The sequence below is a fragment of the Microcaecilia unicolor genome, chromosome 3 (genome assembly GCF_901765095.1).
Source record: "Microcaecilia unicolor chromosome 3, aMicUni1.1, whole genome shotgun sequence".
Taxonomy (NCBI): domain Eukaryota; kingdom Metazoa; phylum Chordata; class Amphibia; order Gymnophiona; family Siphonopidae; genus Microcaecilia; species Microcaecilia unicolor.
In genome coordinates this window covers 392,437,144-392,460,989 of record NC_044033.1, presented here as the reverse complement: position 1 = coordinate 392,460,989, position 23,846 = coordinate 392,437,144, and the positions used below count along the sequence as shown (strand labels likewise).

At 42.3% G+C, this 23,846-nt stretch overlaps 1 protein-coding gene across 4 annotated transcripts in view; it reads right to left on the bottom strand.

Moving 5' to 3' along the window:
- HMBOX1 (homeobox containing 1) overlaps window positions 1-23,846 on the bottom strand; it is a 303,546-nt gene that overhangs the window by 40,073 nt on the left and 239,627 nt on the right. For all 4 annotated transcript variants that reach the window (XM_030198707.1, XM_030198708.1, XM_030198709.1 and 1 more), the window contains exon 7: window positions 461-556. In XM_030198707.1, coding sequence (XP_030054567.1) covers window positions 461-556 — 96 coding nt within the window. The remainder of the gene's footprint in view (window positions 1-460; window positions 557-23,846) is intronic.

Genomic DNA, 23,846 nt, shown 5'->3' with positions numbered 1-23,846 from the left:
TGACCCACATATTAATAGTAAGATGCTGAGTACTAAATGTCTAGCTTAGATTTAAATCCAAGCATAGATCTCACATCCAATTTTTTCAGTAGCTTATCATTAACATTTCTTGAAGACCCTCAGAAAAGTCATGATTACAGTCAAAGGGATGAATGAGTCTTAAGGGATGCAGTTCTAGCTGTTTAATTTACATCAGGGCTCAGGCAAGATAACAACGATCAGTATTCAGTGCAACTGGGGCTGGAGAAATGAAACTGGGACAGAAGCAGAATTCCTTTCCAATTGTATAATTAGAATTGCAATAACTGCATCCCTTCATTGCTCTTTAGGGAGGGTAATTTTTAAGTACCTATGGAATCTGAACCTCTCCTGTAGTCTTAAAAGTAACCCCATAGGTGAGGTATGGCTTGTACATATATTTTTCAGTTAACAAAAAAAAAGACATTTGCGAATACATTACCAATGTTAGCTCTCCTCTTGATCTCCTTTCTTCTGTTGGCAAACCAATTATACACTTTCAGAGAGGTAACACGCTCCAGGTCAGATAGCTTTTTGCCTGTAAAAACATTCAGCAGAAATAAATAAATCATGGCTGTCTCCTGTTTTATGTTCTTATTTTACTTTAAAAAATTAATTATTTACAGAGTTTATTCATGTGATTAATTTCTTCCAAAGGTATTCTGAAAAAAATATAATTTAAGTTTCAAGTTTATTCAATTTTTGATATTCTGCCTATTAGGTGCCTTTCTGAGCAGTTTACAGGTACATTACATAAACCCAAATAAGAAAGAAAGTACGAACAGAAACTACAATTCATAAAGGGGTCCTTTCATAGAGTCCTGGTAAAAAGTGGCCCGCAGTAGTGCTGGCGCGTGGGATTGCTACTTGCTGAGGCCACTTTTTACCGTGGCTGTAAAAAGCCTTTTATTCAGTTGCTGTCCTTAATGGCCAGGTGCTAATTTCACAATTAGCTTGCGGTCACTACTGCCTCAGCCCCTTATTTATTTAGTGGTAAGGGGTCATGCGGTAATCCAGCAGCGAATGGTGATGGCCATACACTGCCTGACTACTGCCAGGCATGCCTACTCCCCGCCCCCCTCCTCCCCTCTGCACTGGAAAATAATTTTTGTTTTCTAGCATGGAAAATGGCACGTGGCAGGAGAAGAAATACTGCAGGGGACCTGGGTGCGCCAGGCAGTAGTGCTGTTTTGCCGCACACTACCCACGCGGTAGCCCTACTGCCCTTTAGTAAAAGGGCCTCAGAGAGAGTAAAGTATGTAAGAAAAAGGTCTATGGGACAAAATCAGCTGCCAAATCCTCCAGAAGGGGCATAAGGGATAACTAACCATGAAAAGTACAAAGGGACTTACAAAAAAAAAAAAAGTGATCTACAAAACTGTCCCCTCTGCAGACTTCACTTATCTCGGAACCAAATGTTGGAATTCCTTACCACCCAAAATAAGAAATATACAAGAATACAGTAGATTCCGCAAAATCCTCAAATCATTCCTATTCAAACAAACCCTCACAGAGAACAACCATATCTGAAACAACTAATTCTTACCTGAATTAGTTATTACTCTATTTATCATTAACTTTCTCTTTGTTTCATGTACAATTTCTCATTCATAATAGATTTTCTAAATGTTAACATCCATAGTTATCCCAGTATGTTTATGATACTGTATTGTAAAATTGGATTCTTACAACAAATTACTTTCTTATTCATTATTCTTTGTTAAGTATCCTATACTGTTTATTCTAAGCCACATTGAACTCAAATTTGTGTATTGAAATTTTGAACGTGATTTTGTACGATATAGGTAACCAATGTTCTTTGCAACGTAGGAGGGTCACATGGTCAAATTTCCTTGAGCCTCTTATGAGCTTTACAGCCATATTTTGAACTATTTGCAATTTTCTAATATCTATAGACTGTTGTCCATTCAACAGAGCTTTTCAATAGCTGAGGTGACTAATAACAAGGGAATGGACACGAACTTGAAAAGCATTTTAGTAAACAGGTTTCTTACAGAATAAATCATCTTGAATTTAAAGAAGCAATGCTGAACCAGGTTAGAAATTTGTGGCTGAAAGTTCAGTCCAACAAGACTCCTAGAACATTTATAGAGGACCCAAAATGAATTCTGAAGCGTGTCATTTAGAATGGGAGCAAAAATAGTGGAAGGGCCTGTTCGAGAGAGCAGAACGCTTTGGGATTTTTCTGGATTCAGCTTATTGATAAAGTCAATCTGCTATTCTATCCAGCTTGCTGTTTAAGGCAATGATATCCTGTGGACACCTGCAATATTCAAAGTACCAAGTAACTATATATATATATCATCAGCATATGCACAGGGGATTAGATTAAGGGACTGAATAAGACCTAGTAAGAGTAAAATATTAAAAAGAGCGGAAGCCAATATAGAGGCAGAGGGTTCTGACTGTGTATTCTGCCAGAGAACAGTATTTGTGCGTCCTAATAGGTAAGATTGAAAGTAGCTCCCTACATCCACTCATTCAACTTTCCATAAACCAGTCAAGTTGAATTATATTTAAAATGATAGAAGAATGGCAGACAAAGGTATTCCTGCAGTTTCTTCTAAAAATGTCACATTTCATAGAGATTTCATGAACACTCAAAACACACACTTCCTAAACAAAAAGAGATTACTTGTTAACCCTTCTGCATGGCTAGTTACAGCTACCTAACAGGCAGGCACACCAGTAATTCTTTATTACACTCATAAGAAATTACAAGGATTATATTCACATTAGTAAGGCTACTTTCGGGGACTTTATTAAACTGACATCTCCTCCAATTGGCTGCAGGTTCAGAACATAAAACCTTTCCCACAACAATAATCATAGATTCGACTGTTGCCCAACTGGATTTCAATAGCTGAAAATTGTTGTAATTTGGACTCTATAATATACTTTAAGTGTTTCAGTTTTGCAAAGCATAGTCCACAGCATAGTTTTGACTGTGGCTGGATTCATGACAGGAAAACTGTTAAGACTGATGTGCAAGTCCAAAGGCCACCCGCCTGGCCCCCCCTCCATTTGAATGAGCATCTATAGCCAGGGCCAAATTAACACTATATACATTTGTGGGGGCCCCTTCCATGCCTCCTCCCCAATTTACTTCATTTCTCTCCCTCCACCCCCTCCTCCCCAAACATTTCAACTCTCTAAAAGTAGCAGGGAAAAGTGTTGAGGTAATAATAGTTTGTGAGTGAGTCTAAGGCAGTGGTTCCCAAACCTGGTCCTGGAGGCACCCCAGCCAGTCAGGTTACCAAGATACCCACATAAGAGCATAAGAATAGCCATACTGGGTTAGACCAATGGTCCATCTAGCCCAGTACGTGGCAGAAACCTAATTAGTACCAACATTCCATGCTACCAATCCAGGGGCAAGCAGTGGCTTCCCCCATGTTCATCTCAATACCATACTATGTGTTCAATTCTATAGACTTTTTCTCCAGGAACTTGTCCAAACCTTTCTTAAACCCAGATATACTAAACACAGTGACCACATCCTACGGCATTGAGTTCCACAGCTTAACTATTCTTTAAGTGAAAAATATATTTTCTCCTATTTGAGTTAAAAGTATTTCCATGTAATTTCATTGAATGTCCCTTGGTCTTTGTACTTTCTGAAAGAGTGAAAAATCGATTCACTTTTATCCGTTCTACCAGTGGCGGCCCTACCATTAGGCCATCTGAGGCGAGGTCTTCAGGCAGCATGCTCCAGGAGCAGCACTCTTTCCTCCTCAACCCTTTACCTTATTAGTTTTTTTCCCAAAAGGTGGCAGTGGCAGCGATTCTCTTAGGCTGCCCTGCCGCTGGCCTCTTCTCCCATTGTGGCCCGCCTCTTGACGTAACTTCCTGTTTCCTCAGAGGCAGGACCCAGTAGCAAAGAGGCCAGTGCTGGCGGCAGGGCAGCCTATGGGGATCACTGCCACTGCAACCTTTTAGAAAAAAAATAAAGTAAACACGGGGAAGGAGGGAGATGCTAGACTAGGCACGGACAACAGATTGCCTTGGGCTGCCTCTGCATTCTCACCACTTGAGATTTTATAGACCTCAATCATAACCCTCTCAGCCATCTCTTTTCCAAGCTGAACAGCCCCTAAACTCTTTAGCCTTTCCTCATACAGGAGGAGTTCTATCCCCTTTATCATTTTGGTCGCTCTTTTCTAATTCCATTATATCTTTTTTGAGATATAGCAACCAGAATTGAATGTAACATTCAAGGTGAGGTCGAACACGGAGAGATACAGAGGCATTATAATATTCTTGGTCTTTTTCTGCATCTCTTTACTAATAATTCCTAGCATTCTGCACACTGGGCAGAAGATTTCAGCATATTGTCTACAATGACACCTAGATTTTCTTCTTGAGTGCTGACACCTAAGGTGGACCCTAGCATCAGGTAACTATGATTTGGATTATTCTTTCCAATGAGAATCACCTTGCATTTGTCCACAATAAATTTAATCTGCCATTTGGTTGCTCAGGCTTCCAGGTCTTCCTGCAATTTTTCACAATCTGCATGCGTTTTGACAACTTTGAATAGTTTTCTGTCATTTGCAAATTTAATCACCTCATTCGTCGTTCCGATTTCCAGATGATTTATAAATATGTTAAATAGCACTAGTCCCAGTACTGATCCCTGCGGCACTCCACTATTCACCCTCTTCCATTGAGAAAAATGGCCATTTAATCCTACCCTCTAGTTTCTGTCCATTAATCAATTCCTAATCCACAGAAAGACATTGAGGGGCATAATCGAATGGGGTGCCCAAGTTTTCCTGAGGGCGTCCCCCACAGGACGGCCCCGTGAAGGGGTGGGAAAACCGCTATTATTGAAACAAGATGGGCGCCCATCTTCCATTTCGATAATACGGTCAGGGATGCCCAAATCTCAACATTTAGGTCGACCTTAGAGATGGTCATCCCCGGTTTTCGGCAATAATGGAAACCGAGGACGCCCATCTCAAAAACGACCAAATCCAAGGCATTTGGTCGTGGGAGGAGCCAGCATTTGTAGGTCACTGGTCTCCCTCACATGCCAGGACATCAAACGGGCACCCTAGGAGCCACTGCAGTGGACTTCACAAATTGCTCCCAGGTGCATAGCTCCCTTACCTTCGGTGCTGAGCCACCCAACCCCCCCCCCCCAAAACCCACTCCCCACAACTGTACACCACTACCATATCCCTAAGGGGTGAAGGGGGGCACCTACATGTGGGTACAGTGGGTTTCGGGTGGGTTTTGAAGGGCTCACATTTACCACCACAAGTGTAACAGGTAGGGGGGATGGGCCTGGGTCCGCCTGCCTGAAGTGCACTGCACCCACTAAAACTGCTCCAGGGACCTGCATATTGCTGTCATGGAGCTGGGTATGACATTTGAGGCTGGCATAGAGGCTGGCAAAAAATTTAAAAAAATTTTTTTTTAGGGTGGGAGGGGGTTGGTGACCACTGGGGGAGTAAGGGGACATCATCTCTGATTCCCTCTGGTGGTCATCTGGTCAGTTTGGCCACCTTTTTTAGGCTTGTTCATGAAAAAAATGGTCCACGTAAAGTCGACCAAATGCTCGTCAGGGATGTCCCTCTTTTTTCCATTATCGGCCGAGGATGCCCATCTCTTAAGTACGCCCCAGTCCCGCCTTCGCTAAGCCTCCGACACGCCCCTGGGAACTTTGGTTGTTCCCGTAATGGACTGCAGTTGAGGGCGCCCAAAATCGGCTTTCGATTATGCCAATTTGGGTGACCCTGAGAGAAGGACTCCTATCTCCCGATTTGTGTCGGAAGATGGGCGCCCTTCTCTTTCGAAAATGCCCCTGATTATCTCCCACCCTATGACTTTTTAATTTTCTCAGGATTCTCTCATAAAGAACTTTGTCAAAAGCTTTCTAGAAATCTAGATATACTACATCTACTGGCTCACCATTATCCAGATGTTTATTCACACCTTCAAAGAAATGAAGCAGATTGGTGAAGCAAGACTTCACTCAAGCTGACTCTGTCCCATTAAACCATGTTTGTCTACGTGTTCTGTAGTTTTATTCTGTATAATAGTTTTCACTATCTTGCCTGGCACTGAAGTCAGGCTTACCAGTCTGAAATGTCCCGGATCATCCCTAGAACCCTTAAAAAAAAATCGGTGTTACATTGGCCACCCTCCAATCTTCAGGTACTATAGACAATTTTAATGACAGGTTTGATCACTATCAACAGATCAGCAATTTCATGTTTGAGTTCTTTCAGTATTCTAGTGTGTATACCAGGTGATTTATCACTCTTTAACTTGTCAATTTGGCTCCGTATCCACCTTATAATCGAAAGAGAAAAACGCCCATATTCCGACCTAAATCGGGAGATGGACGTCTTTCTCTTGCGGGCGCCCAAATCGGTATAATCGAAAGCCGATTTTGGGCGTCTTCAACTGCACTCCGTCGCAGGAATGAATAAAGTTGACAGGGGTGTGTTGGTGGCGTGGCGAAGGCGGAACTGGGGCGTGGTTATTGGCCGAGGAGCGATGGGCGTCTTTAGCTGATAATCGAAAAAAAAGGCGTTTTTACCGCGATTTTGGGTTACTTTTTTGGACCCTTTTTTTTCACGAACAAGTCCCAAAAAGTGCCCCAACTGACCAGATGACCACTGGAGGGAATCGGGGATCACCTGCCCTGACTCCCCAAGTGGTCACTAACCCCCTCCCACCAAAAAAAACCTACTTTACAAACTTTTTTTGCCAGCCTGTATGCCAGCCTCAAATTCCGTACCCACCTCCATGACAGCAGAATGTGTTCTATTCTCTGACAGCCTTTCCCTGGTTCTGATGTGGGTTTCAGGTGAATGTGACACCTTTTCTGTTAAGGGCACTGCAGAATCACATCAGCAATGCATTGTGGTGGGTGTAGGGCTCCGTGATTCCACTAGCTTATGTTCAATGCTCACCATGTTGGTAGTTGGTAGACTCTACTCCCATGGTGCTTTTCCCTCTGATTACTGGGTCAGAGTGTGCCCTGTTTTGGTTCCGGTAGTCCATGAGGTAGTGGCCATTTTTGTAAGCCAGTTTTAGATCCTGTTCATGTGTTAGCCACATTATAGCACTTAGTTCTTACCTTGAATGTTGCTGAAAGAGGGCATTGTACACCATTCTGCCAGCTCTGACCTACTGCTAATCTCAGTACCAGTGAGACTCGTTGCCAGTGGGGCACAACCTCTGATCTGCAGTTAACTGTGAGTAAATGTGCTTATTCAAATAAAGGATGTTTTCAGCTAGATTAGTCTTCAGGTGTCAACTGGTGTGCCAAGGTTATACAGCAGCAACAAGCCCTGTCCCTGGAGCACTTTTAGTGGGTACTGCAGTGCACTTCAGGCAGGCAGACCCAGGCCCATCCCCCCCCCACCTGTAACACTTGTGGTGGTAAATGGGAGGCCTCTGAAACCCACTGTACCCACATGTAGTTGCCCCCTTCACCCCTAAGAGCTATGGCAGTGTTGTACATTTGTCCCTCCCACGACCAAAAGGCTTGGATTAGGACGTTTCTGAGTTGGACGTTTTTATTTTCCATTATCGCAAAAAAAAAAACCCCCGCCCAGCTCAGAAAGAACCAAATCCATGGCATTTGGTTCGTCCAAACCGCATTTTCAAAACAAAAGATGGACGCCCATTTTTTTCGAAAAAACGGTCTGTCCCGCTTTTTCATGTACCCATTTGCGGACATAGACACCCATGGAGATGGGCGTTCGTGTTCGATTATGCCCCTCCACGTCTTCCAGGCTCATTGAGATTTCTTTCAGTTCCTCTGCATCATCACCCTTGAAAACCATTTCCGGTACAGGTAGATCATCATCTACATCATCTTCCATAAAAACCAAAGCAAAGAATTCACTCAATCTCTCCACTATGTCCTTGTCCTCCTCGAGTGCCCCTTTTGCTCCTTCATGACCTAATGGTCCCACGGATTCCCTCACAGGATTTCTGCTTCTGATGTACCTGAAAAAGGTGTTACTTACTATGAGTTTTTGTCTCTGTGGTAAGTTTTTCTTCATATTTTCTTTTAGCATTCTTTATCAATGCTTTGCATCTAGCTCTTTTGGCTCTAATAGCCTCTTTCACTTCACCTTTTAACCAGGCTGGCTGTCGTTTGCTCTTCTATCCACCTTTGTTAATATGTGAAATACATCTGGTTTGGGCTTCCACGATGGTATTTTTAAACAACACCCTTTCAAAAATTAAATGCTCCTACAGTAGGTTTTCTTAATGACTTTACTCCAGATATCAGTTTAAATTTGATCATCTTATGATTGATGTTTCCCAAGGACTAGATCTAAAATATTTTATCTTCCTAGCATTCCCTGATCTAATATTTATCTAGTCAATAAATTACCCATTATTATAATGTTGCCCAATTTGCCAGCTTTCCTAATTTTTGTAAACAGTTCTTCATCTGTTTGTTCATTCTGTCCTGGCGGACAGTAATACAACCCTACTAGTATGCTCTTTTCCTTCACATATGGAATTCATATCCACAAGAATTCCATGCAGCTATCTGTTTCATGCAGAATATTTATTTTGACTCAATTCCCTCGTTAACATATAGCGCAACCCCCCTCCAATTAGATCCACTCTGTCATTGCAGTATAATTTGTACCCCGATAGCACAGTGTCCCATTGATTGTCCGCCTTCTACCTGGTCTCTGAGATGCCTATTATAGTGCTATATAATCCAACTCTTCCATCTTATTTTTTAGGCTTCTAGCATTTGTATATAGACATTTTAAATTGTGTTTTTCCTTGCATCTACAAGCTGCTTTGAAGTTGACAAGGATAATTTGTATCCTTTACTCTGTTCTCCCATTAAACACTCCTGAGTTTCTTTCACCATTACTGAAACCTGCATGCAAATCTATCTCATGAATATTTGTGTCGGGTCCATTTCATTAAAGATTGTACTTTTGTTCCAGCCTTGGAGGCCCTTTTGTTCTTTTTTGGTTCTTATGGGGAATAGACAAGCACATGTTCTGAATGGAATGGCTTAACGGTTAGAGCAGATAGTTTCTCAAGTTACGCAGTTTCAACAGGGAGATTTAAAACCATTCTTAGATTTCTGACAAACCCTATCCTTGTGGTTTATGGGGCCTGAAGTACTGATCTCAGTGGGTACAATCGGGGACCACAAATTGCACCCTGAATTGGGATGTATGTTCAAAATCAAGACTGGTTAAAGTGTCTCCCTCATGGAACTGGGTAATAAGAGCAGGAACTGTCTCTTCATGTTCAGGTGTACAGCGCTGCACACGTCTAGTAGCGTTATAGAAATGATGAGTAGTAGTGATGAGTAGTAACATGGAAGCTTTACAGCAGTGAAGTAAGGGTAGCTGAGTAAGTCATTTTCTCCTTCTACTGCATCTGAGATTTATGAACAGTGTGTCCAAGATATAAATTTCCAAACTTTTACATGTGAAAAAGCTTCACAAACAGAAGAAGCAAACAAAAATAATGTTTAGCTTTCAAAAATAAATTTATGCAACTTTCAATAATACACATCCAAACACAAAAGTTGTAAGGCAACAATGGGAAAAAAAAGAAGAAAACAATGAGACGACGTTCACCTATAGCAGGTGTTTTCTGGGGACAGCAGGACATATACTACTACTACTATTTAACATTTCTAGAGCGCTACAAAGTGTACGCAGCGCTGTACAAACACAGAAGAAAGACAGTCCCTGCTCAAAGAGCTTACAATCTAATAGACAAAAAGTAAAGCATTTAAATTTAAAAAAATTTAAGCAGTCAAGCACAAGAGAACAGTCAAAGAAGGACTGAAGATGTTGAAGGGTGGTCAGTGTGATTAGGTGTAACTCTGGTTGGAGTAGTGGGAGAAGGTGATAGAAGAATAGAAATGGGTGAGGTAAAAGTAATGAGTGGGTTGATATTACCACAGATGGGTGCCATCACCAAAGGAATCCTAGTGAAGACACTACCCAGTGTCCTATACTTCTAGAAGCTTTTGATAGCCCCAATTGCACATGCAAATGTGCCTTCCCACCTTCCTTTTTCACGTGAGACCAGCAGTTGATTTTGAAAAACTTAGAGAATACAGCTCCTAGAGGAGGTTGGAGAGTATGTGGTAATATATGTACTGCTCCCCTCGGAGAACACCTGCTACAGATAGTAACTTCGCTTTCTCTGAGAACAAGACAAGCAGGACATGGATATTGCCACATGTGGGAATTCCTAACTACCAGGCTCACCAAAAACAGCAAATGTCGGTCAACGGGGACTTGCAATGGGCAAGGCCAGTCCGAAAACAATTAACCAAACTTATGGAACAGGTGGATGTGAAGCGTCTGTTCACGCTTTCCAAAAATACTAGGACTAGGGGGCATGCGATGAAACTACACTGTAGTAAATTTAAAACAAACGCGTAATTAAACTCTGGAATTCGTTGCCGGAGAACGTGGTGAAGGCGGTTAGCTTTGCAGAGTTTAAAAGGGGGTTAGATGGTTTCCTAAAGGACAAGTCCATAAAGCGCTACTAAATGGACTTGGGGAAAATCCACAATTCTGGGAATAACATGTATAGAATGTTTGTACGTTTGGGAAGCTTGCCAGGTGCCCTTGGCCTGGATTGGCCGCTGTCGTGGACAGGATGATGGGCTTGATGGACCCTTGGTCTTTTCCCAGTGTGGCATTACTTATGTACTTATGTACAAATAAAGGTGCTACCTGGAACAGAAGAAAATAGACCAAGGAGGGTTGTGCTGGATTATAGACTCCAAACAAATTCTGCAGGACTGTCTGACCAAACCAGCTATCATGCCGTGAATCCTGTTCAAGGCAGTAATGAGATGTGAATGTGTAGACTCAAGTTCACGTCACAGCTTTGCAAATCTCCTCAAGCGGTCTACCAACACAGCCATGGCTCTCATATTGTGAGCTGCAACATTACACTCTAAAGTCAGCTTTTATCAATTAGGTGAGGACGGCATTGACACTGTTGGAGGTTTGATTAGGGGCTTTGTCAAAAGCAAACTTTTCATAAAGGGGCCCATTTACTAAGCCATAGTAGGCCTAATGCTGGCCTACTGCATGCTAAAAAAGCACTACCGCAGGACGAGCTAAGGTGTCCGCAGTAGTATTCTGCTTAGCTCACGTTAATCCCACGCTAGAAAATATTTTTTATTTTCCAACACTGGAGGCATATCTGGGGGCAAAGAGTAGGCGTGCCTACGCTGTTCACAAGCCACTATCACATGTTGCTCATTTTGGCATTTTCATTCTTACCTCTTTTATTATTCTGAAATTAGATAAAACGTATCCGCATGTTTTTTTTTTATAGATATTTTTTGAATGAGGATAATTTGGTGCATTAGCTGATCTTTGAAAGCCTTTACAGTATTCCAAATGGCTTGAAGCTCCAGGAGGTTGATGTATAGCCGAAACTCCTGAGCAAACCAGGGGCCTTGAGTATGGAACCATCTATATAAGCCCAACAGCCCAGGCTGAAAGCATCCATTGTCAGCATCTTGTGAAGAAAAGGATTTTGGAATGGAAGTCCCAGGATCAAATTGGGCCAAACTGTCTACCACTGGAGTGATTCCATTAACTCCATAGTGACAGACATGATGACTGCCAGGATCCCAGTTGAGGCGTTCCACAGGTGTGCCAAGCACAGTACAGGCCATGTGGCCCAGCAGTTTCAACATCTGCAAGCTGACACCTGCCAGCTCTGGCGGACCTGCCAAGAAATGTTTAACAGAGCATTGGCCATGAGTGCCAGAAGGAAGGCTCAGGACTGAGCCATGTCTAGCAGGGCTACAATGAACTCCAATTGATGAACAGGAAGTAGATGGGACTCTGGGTAATTTGTAATAAATCCTAGTAACTCCAGCACCTGAATTGTTCTCTGCATTGATTCCTGAGCACCCTCCTTTGATGTGCTCTTCACCATTCAACTGTCTAGGTAGGGAAACACATGCACTCCCAGTCTGTGTAGTGACACAATGACTATGGAAAAGCACTTTGTAAAGACTCCAAGAGTGGATTCCTTGGGGTAGTAGAAGTCAGGGTAGAGGGTGGTGGTGGTGGTGTTATTATAGTTTCATTCTTGTTATTATTGTTTTATATTTGTGATTTATAAACAACAGTTGCACAGTATATTGTTCCTTTTTATACTTTAATAAAGAGTTTTAAATATAAAATCATAAGTGTTCGAGGCTTCTGCAGATGAGGACAGAGTCCATAGGGATGGGACGGGAACGGAGATAGAACCTGTGGAGATGGGGTGCCGATGGAGACAGAACCCATGGGGATGGGGTGGGGACAAACTTTGTCCCCATGTCATTCTCTAATATCTGCATGTGGGTGTAAGCATCCTTCAAGTCCAGAGAGCATAGCTAATCGTTTTCTTGAATCATGAGAAGCAGGATGCCCAGGGAAACAATCCTGAACTTTACTTCAACCAGATATTTGTTAAGGGCCCTTAGGTATAGGATGGGAAGAAATTCCCCTGTTTGTTAGGGTACAAGGAAGTACTTGAAATAGAATCCCCTTCCCTTCTTCCCCTGGTGGTATAGGTTCGACCACATGAACCTGTAGAAGGGAGAAGAATTTCTCTGTCAACACATCCTGGTACCGAGTGCTGAACCTTGATGCTCTCAGTGGACAAATTGGAGGAAGTTCTTGCCAATAGAGGGCATAACCTTCCTCAGACTATTTCAAGATCACACCAGTCTGAAGTTATCAGGGACCACCTTGCCTGGAAAAAAATTCATTCTCTTTCCCATTGGTAGGTTGTCTGAGATGGTTACTTTTATGGTGGTTATGTTCTCCCGAAGCCAGTCAAAAGGTTGTCCTTTGCTTTGACTGGGGAGACTGCTGGGGCTTCTGGGTCTACTGTTGCTGAGGATGGGAACAGGAACCCTAAGGTTGTTGGGAAGGGTGAGCAGAAGGAGTGAACCTATGCCTTTGAGATTAGTATACTCCTGCCAGTATTCAGCATGACTGCAGAGCGTAGAATTTGCGCAGAATTCTCCAGTGGCGTAGGGAGGGAGGGGCTGAAAAAAGGTGGATGTTGTGGGCGGGTGGGTGGAGGGAGGGGATGGGAGGGAAGGTGGGCTGTTAAAAGATGGATGCTGGGAAAATATAGATGGTATCTGTGTACAGGGAGGAGGGCTGTAATATTGGTTAAATTATGACAAACTTGCAGAGGCGCCCTTTTATAAAGGAGCATAAGGGCCTACGCATGACCAGTGCATACCAAATCAGCATTACCGCCCAGCTACTGCATGCCCCGGGCGGTAATTCTGAATCTGGCACGCACCAAAAACGTGGTAGAAAATACTTTCTGTTTTCTACTGCAGGGTGCCTACCCGGCGGTAAATGGCAGTTGGCGCGTGCTACATGCTTACTGCATGGCTAGCGGGTGAGACCTTACCGCTAGGCCAATGGGTGGCAGTAAGGTCTCAGGCTGAAAATGGACATGCGCTGGTTTCAATTTTAACGCACGACCATTTTCCAGCCCCTTAAAAAAGGCTCTTTTTCCTAGACACAGTAAAAAAATGGCCCAGCACGTGCCCATAAGATGCACTCACACTATCGCAGGCACTTTTTACCATGGCTTAGTAAAAGGACCCCTTAATTTGCAAATTTTGTGCGCAGAATTTTGATTTTTTTTGTGTGCATAGAATTTAGATTTTTGGCGCAGAATTCCATCAGTAGTAGTAGTAGGACCTCCAAGTTACCACTCCAGAACCTTTGAGGTCACAGAAGGAGTGGGCTGAGACAGGGATTTGATGGTATCAGCATGAATCTTGATGAAGTCAGCGACCTCTTCCACCTTGTACCCAAAAGACTGTCACCTTGGCAAGGGACTTCCGCGAGTTTCTCCTGAACCACAGGTACTATGTCTGAAATATGCAGCCAGGCGAGGCTGTGCATGCCAATACCTAAGGTGGAGACTCTGGACGCCACATCAAAAGCATCATAGGTTGACAGGGGCTATGTGCTTCTTCTGCTTGGCTATTAGCTAGTGGAGTTCTGCAGCATGTTCTGCTCCACCACACTGCACACAATGTTTTTCAAGTGTAGGCTCATGTAGAGCTGTTAGGATTGTATGCAGGATATACCAGTGGCGTAGCCAGACCTGAAATTTTGAGGGGGGGCACTAGGCATATAGGTGTGAGTACTTCTTGATATACTCCTAAATAATGCCTTAGGAGTGTACTTAATGATGGATTTCTAAGTAAACAGTCTATCCTGCATCAACATAAACCATATACACACTTACATAAACTTGGAAGTTCACTGTCATTTTTAAATAAAGTCGCATTATCCTATAACTTAAACTTTGCCATTATAGTAGACTTGAGTCTGGTCAACATCTCAACATATCAAAGTATCCTGCACAATAATTACCACAATGGCACATATCCTTCAACTTTGCTTTATAACAAATATAAACACCTTATTCCCCAGAAACTCACCATACAAACAGAGTTCTGATTTTGGTATAATCTCTGTAAAAATATAAACCCTTTCCAATCCCAAGCATATTGTGACGTCCTGTAATACAAAACCTACAAAATCACTCAGGACCTATTGAGCTAATCTAGTTCACTATAAGACCACTAACTTACAGAATTAAAACAACGAGGACCCTATCTAGAAAAAAGTAACACAGTAAATATTGCAGTGGGACCTAGAACATCAATATGCCTATTGGGAAACTGAACAAGCTGAATTATTACAGATGCTTAAACAGAAACTTCATACAGAATTCCTGATCTTGGTCACAAATACTGAACTCAAATAGACCCTTGCCAAGTACAGAAAAAGTGACCATAAACTTAAAATATGAATATGTAGCCAGAAATTAAACTTAAACCCCAAGAAACAACAATGTGCAGGCAGTGCAACACTAGAGAAAAGAAAGAGAAAAAGCGCTCTGCACTCTGCAAAATATAAAGTACTGTAAATCTACTGTAAAATGACATTTTCCATTCACTGAAATAAAAATAAAATTCTTCTACTTTTGCTGTCTGGTCATTTTGGGGTTTTTTTCTGATCATGTTTGTCCCAGTCTCCAGTTTCTACTTTCCTCTGTCTTTTCTTAACTTTCTTTCCAAAGTCTCCAGTCCATCTACCACTTCTTCATTAGTGCGAGACTTGAAAAAGAAATACTGGAAATTGCTCTATTTCCTAGGCGTAGTAGAAATGGGCTTAATGCAGGGTAAATTCCCAAGTTAAAATGAGCTAAGCCCATTTGCTAGCGCACTTTGGTAAACATGCCTCTTAGTGTTAAAGTTCAAACATTAAGGCGAGGTTAGTTGTGTATTAATTCAATGGGACATGTTACAAAAAGAATATTTCAAGTGTTGGGTGGCAGTGGTATTTTGGAGTCAACTTTTTTCTGGATATTCTCCACATCTTGTGTCTACTGAAATTCTGAGTGGTTGACCAGCAAACAAGGTAAGTATTTACACTATTATTTTGAACTGGACAGAGATGAGATATATTTTGATATTCTCTTCCTTTGTTTTTAAGGTTTTCTTAGGTGCACAGTTACTAAAAGAACTCCTGTTCAAATTAGGGGCAAGAGCCTATAACTACACCATCATGAGTGTGCTTGATCTCATCTAACCTTGGAAGTTAAGCAGCATCAAGCCTGATTACCGCCTGAATGGAAGAAATTAGGAGTGAGATTAAACTATGTGACCTTTAGATTCTTCTTAAAGACCTGTATGCTCCTACAGTATTTATCCTGACAAGGTGCGGTTTGCATAATTCTTGGTTTGCATCAGCAGGTTCATAATAGGTCATCAGTCTCTAAAAGTTGTATTGCTTTAGTTGGTTTCTTAATTTAATTCTATGTATGAATTTTTATAATTTTTTGCAGTTGATTAGATCTATAATTGAATCTACTCATATGTATATACTCTTGTTATGCTGTAATCTACCTTGAACACTTGGCTGGTTAAGTGCATAAGAAGTCCTCAAATTAAATTATTCAGAGCTCTGAACATTTAGTAATATGAATGCACCTGTATTTCCTAAATATATAGTTAAACTAAGTTTTCTCTTCATTAATGTCATTTACAAATTCATGTTTTTTGTTTGGGTTCTGTCAGTGGAGTACCAGGGGCGGGGCAATAGGGGCGGACCTCCCCAAGTGCAGACAAAAGGGGGGTTTTCTGCTCTGCTGCTCCGTCGGCCCTGAAACTTTAAACTTGCTTCGCAGCTCATGCCTTCCTGCAACCTCAACCCCTGCAAGGCCGCCGCCGCTGTGTTTCCTGTCGACGGCTCCTTTCCATCTCTCGCCTTCCTATAACCTGAGCCTCCACCCCCACCAGGATGCCGCTGCTATTCTGCCAGAGAAACAGCAGCGGCGGTAGCAATTTGGCAAACAGTAAATATCTTGGATTGCGGGGTCTCTGCACTCAAGGAGGTCAGATCAAACTTCCTTGTCTGCAACTACCCGTGGCTGCCGACCCCACTCCTTTGAGGTCACTTCCAGTTCCAGAGCAGAGCCAGCAGCCACAGGTAATTAGACACAGCGATTTCAACATTTTTATATTATCCTGCCTTGACTTTTTTGAAAAACTGTTTTGCTACTGTTGGCTACTGCTAGTTTAGAAAAGGAGCAGCAGAATGGAGGGGGGTTATGAAATGTAAAAAGGAGAGAGGGGAGCCAGGAGCACTGGATGGAAGGGAGCGAGAGGGGGAAGATGCTGACGGAAGAGAGTGAAAGGGCAGATGCTGGATGGAGGGGACAGAGAGGAGGCAGACTGTGATGGAAGGGTGAGAAAGGGCAGATGCTGGATGGAACAGGCAGAAAGAGGGTGCAGACACTGATGGAAGGAAGAGAATGGGCAGATGCTGATGGAAGGGAGAGAAAAGGCAGACGCTGGAGAGAAAGGGCAGATGCTAGAGGGGGTAGACGCTGGATGGAAGGGGCAAGGAGAGAGGCAGAAGCAGGATAGAAAGGAGCAGAAGCAGGGTGGAAAGGGGCAGGCAGAGGGCAGAAGCTGGATGAAAAGGGACAGAGAGAAGGGGCAAAAGCTGGATGGAAAGGGGCAGATGCTGGATGGAAGGGAGAGAAAGGGCAGACACTGAATGGAAAGGGGCAGAGAGAGGGGGCAAACGCAGGATGGAAAGGGACAGAGAGAGGGGGTAGGCGGTGGATGGAAAGGAGAGAGTGAAGAGCAGATGAGGAAAGCAGAAACCAGAGACAACAAAGACAGATAAAAATGTATTTTTCTTTTTTTTGCTTTAGGATAAAGTATCACTGTAGTGGTGTTAATAAACATTTATAAAAAGAAAATAGAAATAAGGTAATCTTCTTATTAGACTAATTTTAATACATTTTGACTAACGTTTGGAGACCAAAACCTCCTTTCTCATGTCAGGACAGGATACCGTAACAGCAGTATACTGTAATGACCCAAGGAAAAAGGTTTTGGTCTCTGAAAGCTAAATGTATTAGTCCAATAAAATGGTATTATTTTCCATATTTGTTAATTTGTAAACTGGTGGTTGGTATTTGTTAGTTTTTTCAAATTTACATCTGCTACCTTTATATTTTGCACAGTACTAGGGGACATACATCATCACTATCACTGATGGGGGGGTGTTAAAAATGATAAGAACTGCTGATAAAAAATTCAGATAATGCATTATAAGTTTTGAGTTTGATTATACATTTTTTGTTTGATTAATAACAATTATATAGTTCAGGTTTTTAAATTTTTATTATATTTTTGATCCTGGATATTATTCACCCAATTCCATTGTGTAGTAAAAAAAAACTGTGGCAAAGTTGTCTTTATACCACTTACCTTTATTTTGAACGTTTCATTAGCTTCTGGTACCTTTCCTTCATTGTCGAAACAGAAACTAATTTTATCTGTCTATGGCTGGCATAAACACTGACATCTAAATGTGACAATTATAGTAATAGTTCATAGTTTTCTGCAAATTAACCTCCCCGTTTATTTATCCGTGCTAGTGGCTGCCATGCGCTAATGCCGACACAGCCCATTCACTTTGAATGGGCTATGTCGGCATTCCCGCATGGCTTAGTAAATAGGGGGGTAAATGTGTAAAATGTCAGCCCTGCCTATGCGCCATCTATGCCCCTCCCCTGTGAATGCCCCCTCTCCCCTGACAATTACACACAAAGCCATTTTACCATGTAATAACAGAATACCAGTTAGGTGCATTACTGCCATTTACATGCATAAGTGTTTATGTTTATTGGACATTTGATATAATGCTTTTTAGTTGGCAAAAGTAAAAACAGTTTACAAAACTAAAATAAGAGACAAGAATAGAAAGGATGACTTATGTGAGTAAATGGCAATACTCTATAAATTTAAGCATGCAAATGGCACTCAAATTTAGGTGACCTGTTATGCAATAAGGGGAAAAGTGTTTCCCTCGGAACTATCACTGGAATGCTTTTCATGTTTCACTACATATGTTTTGATTTTGTCATCTTTTGCTCATAACCAACCTGAAGAAGGTGGCAGTGGCTTTGAAAGCTTGTCAAAAATGTCAAATAAAAAATGGTATCACCTTATTTTCCTGTCATTTGTCTTGTTTTATTTCTACATATTACCTTTAAAATGGACTAATACAGCAACCACACTACCTTTACTGAAAATATGCTATGGAAAGTAAACACTTGTGTAATGGTTTAATATTCGAGTTACCTATATCCGTATGAAGAAGGAGCAAAATATTGTCAGTATAAAAGTGAAAAGAGATCCCTGAATGAGTGTTGCCAAAGGGGAGAGAAACAGACTGAATAATCCATTCACTGAATTTATCTCCCAATCCCATCTTGGCCATCACTTTAAAAAGAAAAGGCTAGCTCATTCTATTGAATGCTTTTCTAGCATCAATCAATAATATCATCATTGGGATCTTCTGACTTTTCTCTATCCATATATAATGTAATAATTTGCATGTTGTCTGATGCTTGGCTTCCTGAGATAAAGCTCATTTGATCACTATGAGTAATTCAACCATGTATTTTTGGTCTCAGAGCAATACAGTACTTTATCCAAAAGCTTCACATCTATATTCAAGAAGGAGGTTGTCCTATATGAGCTGCATAAAACTGTGTCCTTCCCCTCTTTAGGGATGATTACAATTGCCGTAAGTTTAATAGACTGTGGTAATCCTCCTGGTTCCCAAATACAGTTAAACAATCTGGTTAAGGGGTCTACCAAGTCTTGTGCATAGGTCTTATAAAACTTGGCTGTGAACTCATCAGGGCCCACCGCCCAGGACCTACCTGTAACATATTAATAGCTCTGATTACCTCTGCCTGAGAGACTGGAACATTCAAATCAGTTTGCTCTTGTTTAGTGAGAGATGCAGACTTAGCTCCTGCTATGTACTTATCCAATTTCGCACCCACTGTGCTCTCCTCGGGAGTACACAAGTCTTGGTAGACTTGGACAAATCCTTTTGTTATTTTCTCTTTCTCTGCATCCCTATTCATTGTCCCATACCTAGTGTACCTGAATGTAACTCACCTTGAGATACTACCGAAAAAGGTGGAGGATACAGTTTGCAATAACTTTTGTTTTAATTGAAATATGAAGGCTTACTTGCCTTGTTATCAGATTCAAAATATTGTTATTTAACTTTTTGAAGCTGGTACAATATATCCTCCATCATAACAGCCTTAAATCTACTCCTGCCTTGGTCTGGTTTTGTAAACAAAATTTTGTCTACTTGTGTCCTATGCTCCTGTTCTATTTCTTCCTTAATATCTTAGTTTAATTGAGAACGTACATTCTTTGATGAGAAAAAAAACACTACCTGATGACCCACTACAGCATGTGTAAGTTGGACCAAAAAAAAATGCTTAGCTATGGAATGAACAGAGGCTTTTTTATATATGGACTCATGGATGCTCAAGAACTGGCAGGAGCTGTGCTCTACAACAACAGATAAAAGGCTCTTGCTAATAAATTAATAAACTGTGCTAACCGTAATAACAGACTTTAGTTAAAGTATATAAGTGCTCTGGACATGTGACCATGCAGCAGTTGGTGTGTAGAGGGTGGTGCAGAGGTCATGAACTAGATTGAAAGCCCATCTCTTTAACACTGCTTTTGACTTGTAACCACTTGTATCCACTCGCCTCCACCTACCCTCCTTTCCTCTTTCCTCTACACATTAATTGATTTGTTTGCTTTATTTTTTGTCTACTAGATTGTAAGCTCTTTGAGCAGGGACTGTCTTTCTTCTATGTTTGTGCAGCGCTGCGTAAGCTTTGTAGCGCTATAGAAATGCTAAATAGTAGTAGTAGTAGTAACTAGAAGAATATGTACATGGTAGGTCTTCTTTCTGTAAAAGCAGTGATGGTGCCCTGCTACACAGACAGTATATGTGACTATAGAGTGTCAATGTCATATCTTAACCTGATGTAGCTAGGAGAGTTTGGGATAGATAGAGGGCAAGAAAGGCAGTACTTCAGTGTATACAAAAGGTGACATCATAAAATTAAATTTTAGATGTATGAAATGGCTTGTAGAGGGTCTAGTGTTTTATGGTAAGGGGTATGTGCAAAATGCAGAAGAAACCTAGGGTGCCATGGCTCTCAGTGTGCAAGATGAATTAAACAGAAACACCATTAGTGAATTCAACTACTTTATCAGTGGCGATTATACCAGTTCTTGATGCAGTGGTACTTTACACCACGAACCGCTGCCAGCATCAGAACAGAAGAAATGGAGAATGATGACCACTATTTAAGTTGTGTGTCTATTTCTTTATTGGTGACACAGAGAAATTTAGGAAACTGTGTTTATGAAAGACTGTTTTTGCACACCTTTTTGTAGAAAAGCTGTACAAGTTTAAAATTGAAAGTAAATAGAAATACCAGGAGATTTTTTAAGCTGATTGGAAGAAGGGAGCATAAACTGATTGTTAAAAGCTACCCTGTTATTTCTGAGACTTTTTTTCTCCTGTGTTTTTAATTACATTATTACAGTGGAGAATGTTTTGATTATTGTTGTCTCGGTGTGGAATGACATATAAGGGCAACAGTACAGATGTGTATGTCAAGATCAGAAGCGTGATTGTTTTCAGATGCATCCACACATGTGCACAGTGGAGGACAGCACACAACTGACCCCTGGCTGATCCCTGAGATGGTGTCTTGATCACAGGTGGCTAGAACTCCCTCTCTATGGAGAGAGACCTATTGCTGCCAGGACTTTTGTGATGTCAAGAATTCTGCTTCTTGCGGACACCACCGTCCATATCTTCCCACTTTTTCTTCAGGACCTTAACGTTATGGTTCTGGCGGTATAACAGTGTTGAGGTGGTGACAAATGCTTCACCAGAAGGAAATATTTTGATTGGCGCAGATTTTGGTTCTAGCAGCCTGATATAGCACATCATAGTGCTTCTTCACATTCTGCATGAGGAGACTCAGCTTGCTCTGGCTAACATTAGGCTCCCTCAATTCAGCTTTCCTTTCTATGACATGCATAAATTAGCAAGAAGCATATGTTCATGTATTCAGTCAAAGCCAGTTGTTTCTAGCTATGTTAAATCATAGAACAGGGTGTAAACTGGCACGAGCCATCAACGGAGCACCCAAATGTCTGTGTGATATGTGTCAATGAGCTTCATATTGAAGTGTGATTGTGGTCACCAACAGAGGGATACTATTGTGCCTCTTCCCAGAGTATGTCCTTAATGGAATTTGCTGCTTTCAGTTTGCATCCAGATGCCACCGAGTTCCTCTGATGAGCCATGCTTCTTCAGGATAAACATTTCCTGTGAATGACTGTTTGTGTTTGCAGTGTCAAAACTTTCAGAAGTGCCTCACGGTGCTCCTTCACCCTGTTATGTGACCACCTACAAAGCGGTGTTTGCAGTGTCAAAACTCTCAGAATAAACTATGCTGCACCTGTAGCAAACCCCAGTAACAAAACCCCAAAGTGCCCATTCTGCCAGGGAAACCATGGAGAGACATGCACCCCGGACCCCAGCGTCAAGACAATCTCAAGATAAAAAACGTCATCCAGAAACAGGAACCAGTAGCACCAAGTTTGATCCCATATAATACTCCTTGCAAAGAAGCTTCAAAAAGAATACCTGCATTGCTGCTAGAAACAGCGATTCAGTTCCACCACTGAAGAGAGGGAAACAGCCTGGGCATCTTTGTGTGTGTGTGTGTGTATATATATATATATATATATATATATATATATATATATATATATGTGCTGCAAAAGTGCCCGACATCAAAAAGGTTGGGGGGGGGCCTCTGAGCTCCCCCAAACAAAAGCAGCAAAAAGGGAGAACATGAACTAGGCCATAAGAAAAGGGCCCGACTCGCTTGGAGCACTATCACGAGGTTGGACACAAGATCCCGGCAGAGGGTCAGCCCTCACCAGAAATTACAGCTGGAACGCACACCAACAACAAGGGCCACCGGGGACAGCTGCCACCCACTGTGGGCCAATGCTGCTGTCCTCATGCATGGTGGGAATGGAAGAAATGGCATGACATGGTCACCAGGGACCACCTGATCCATAAAAAAAAAAACCCGCACCCCAATCTGAGGGCACACGGGACTGCAGAGAGACCAAACACAGCCCGAGCAGGGGAAGGCAGGAACAAAGAACATGGGCAACCTCTGTGAAAAAATATCTGTGCTCAGCAGTGAGAACCCGCCCCCCACTCCCTGCAACTGAGTAGATGCAAACTGCCACAGAGGCCGCCTCAGCCAAGCCCGACTGCCCTCGTCCCCTCTGGGAGCCAGGCACCAGGCGAAGAAGTAGAGCAGCCCAACATGATCTCCAGTCTGCGCTGTCACAGTCTGTCCATTTCTTCTTTTTTTTTAACAACAGAAACAAAAACAGGGATTCATCACGCAAGAAACAGGGGAAACCCCTTCACAGAAGACTTCTCTCCCCCCACCATGAACACTCCCAGATCTGTATGGGGATAGACAAATACCAAACAGAAAGTCAGGAATCAAAAGATACACCTGTCCGTCCCAGCTGCGCTCAGGAACAAGTGAGGCCCGTCTAAGCACTACTTCGGTAGTCCGCTGCAGCCTCAGCAGCCGGGGAAAAACGTCGCTCACAGTCCACCCAAACGCGGAAGCAGTGAGCACACTCCCCTGCAAGACTCACCCCAGGGTGCTGACAACAGCCCTGTTTGTGTCTCAGTGCAGCTACAGACAGACTGCCATCCTCTCCCTTCACAGCCCTGATACTGGAGGCACCAGTAACTGTCCTGAAGCCATATGCAGGTCCAAAGCAGAATCCCCCAAAGTCATGGCTTTTTTTTTCCTTGCTGTACTTCCAAAGCCTGAATGGAGAAGGGCAGCAGAGGATAGGAGGCTGGGAGAGGGTCCTGGGGTGACCAGGTGAATCCCCTAAAGGTGGCACTACTTAGTTGCACACCGCAGAGCTCTACTAAACTAGGAGACCCAGAATAGGAGCTGTAAACAGATGAGGCCAGGAACTTGTGAGAGACCATCCATCTTGCTGCTGGAGATAGAGAATACTGACTGGCCAAGGAGTATTCCGTTCTATAAGACAGTGCAGTTCAGCACCCCTCTATCTCCACCTGCTGGTAGATGGTTACAACCCACAAATTCCTGGATTCATCTGCTGCTGACACTAAAGAAAGTTATGATTTTGAAAGCTTTCTTTAAAAATAAAGATGTACAATTTTGTGGTCAAAGGATTCAGATCTTCCTGGATGTGACTAGGTCCCCTCAGCTGAGGAGGAGACACTTCTTGAATGTAAAAGTTCAGATACTTGATTTGGTAGCCATTTTTTTCT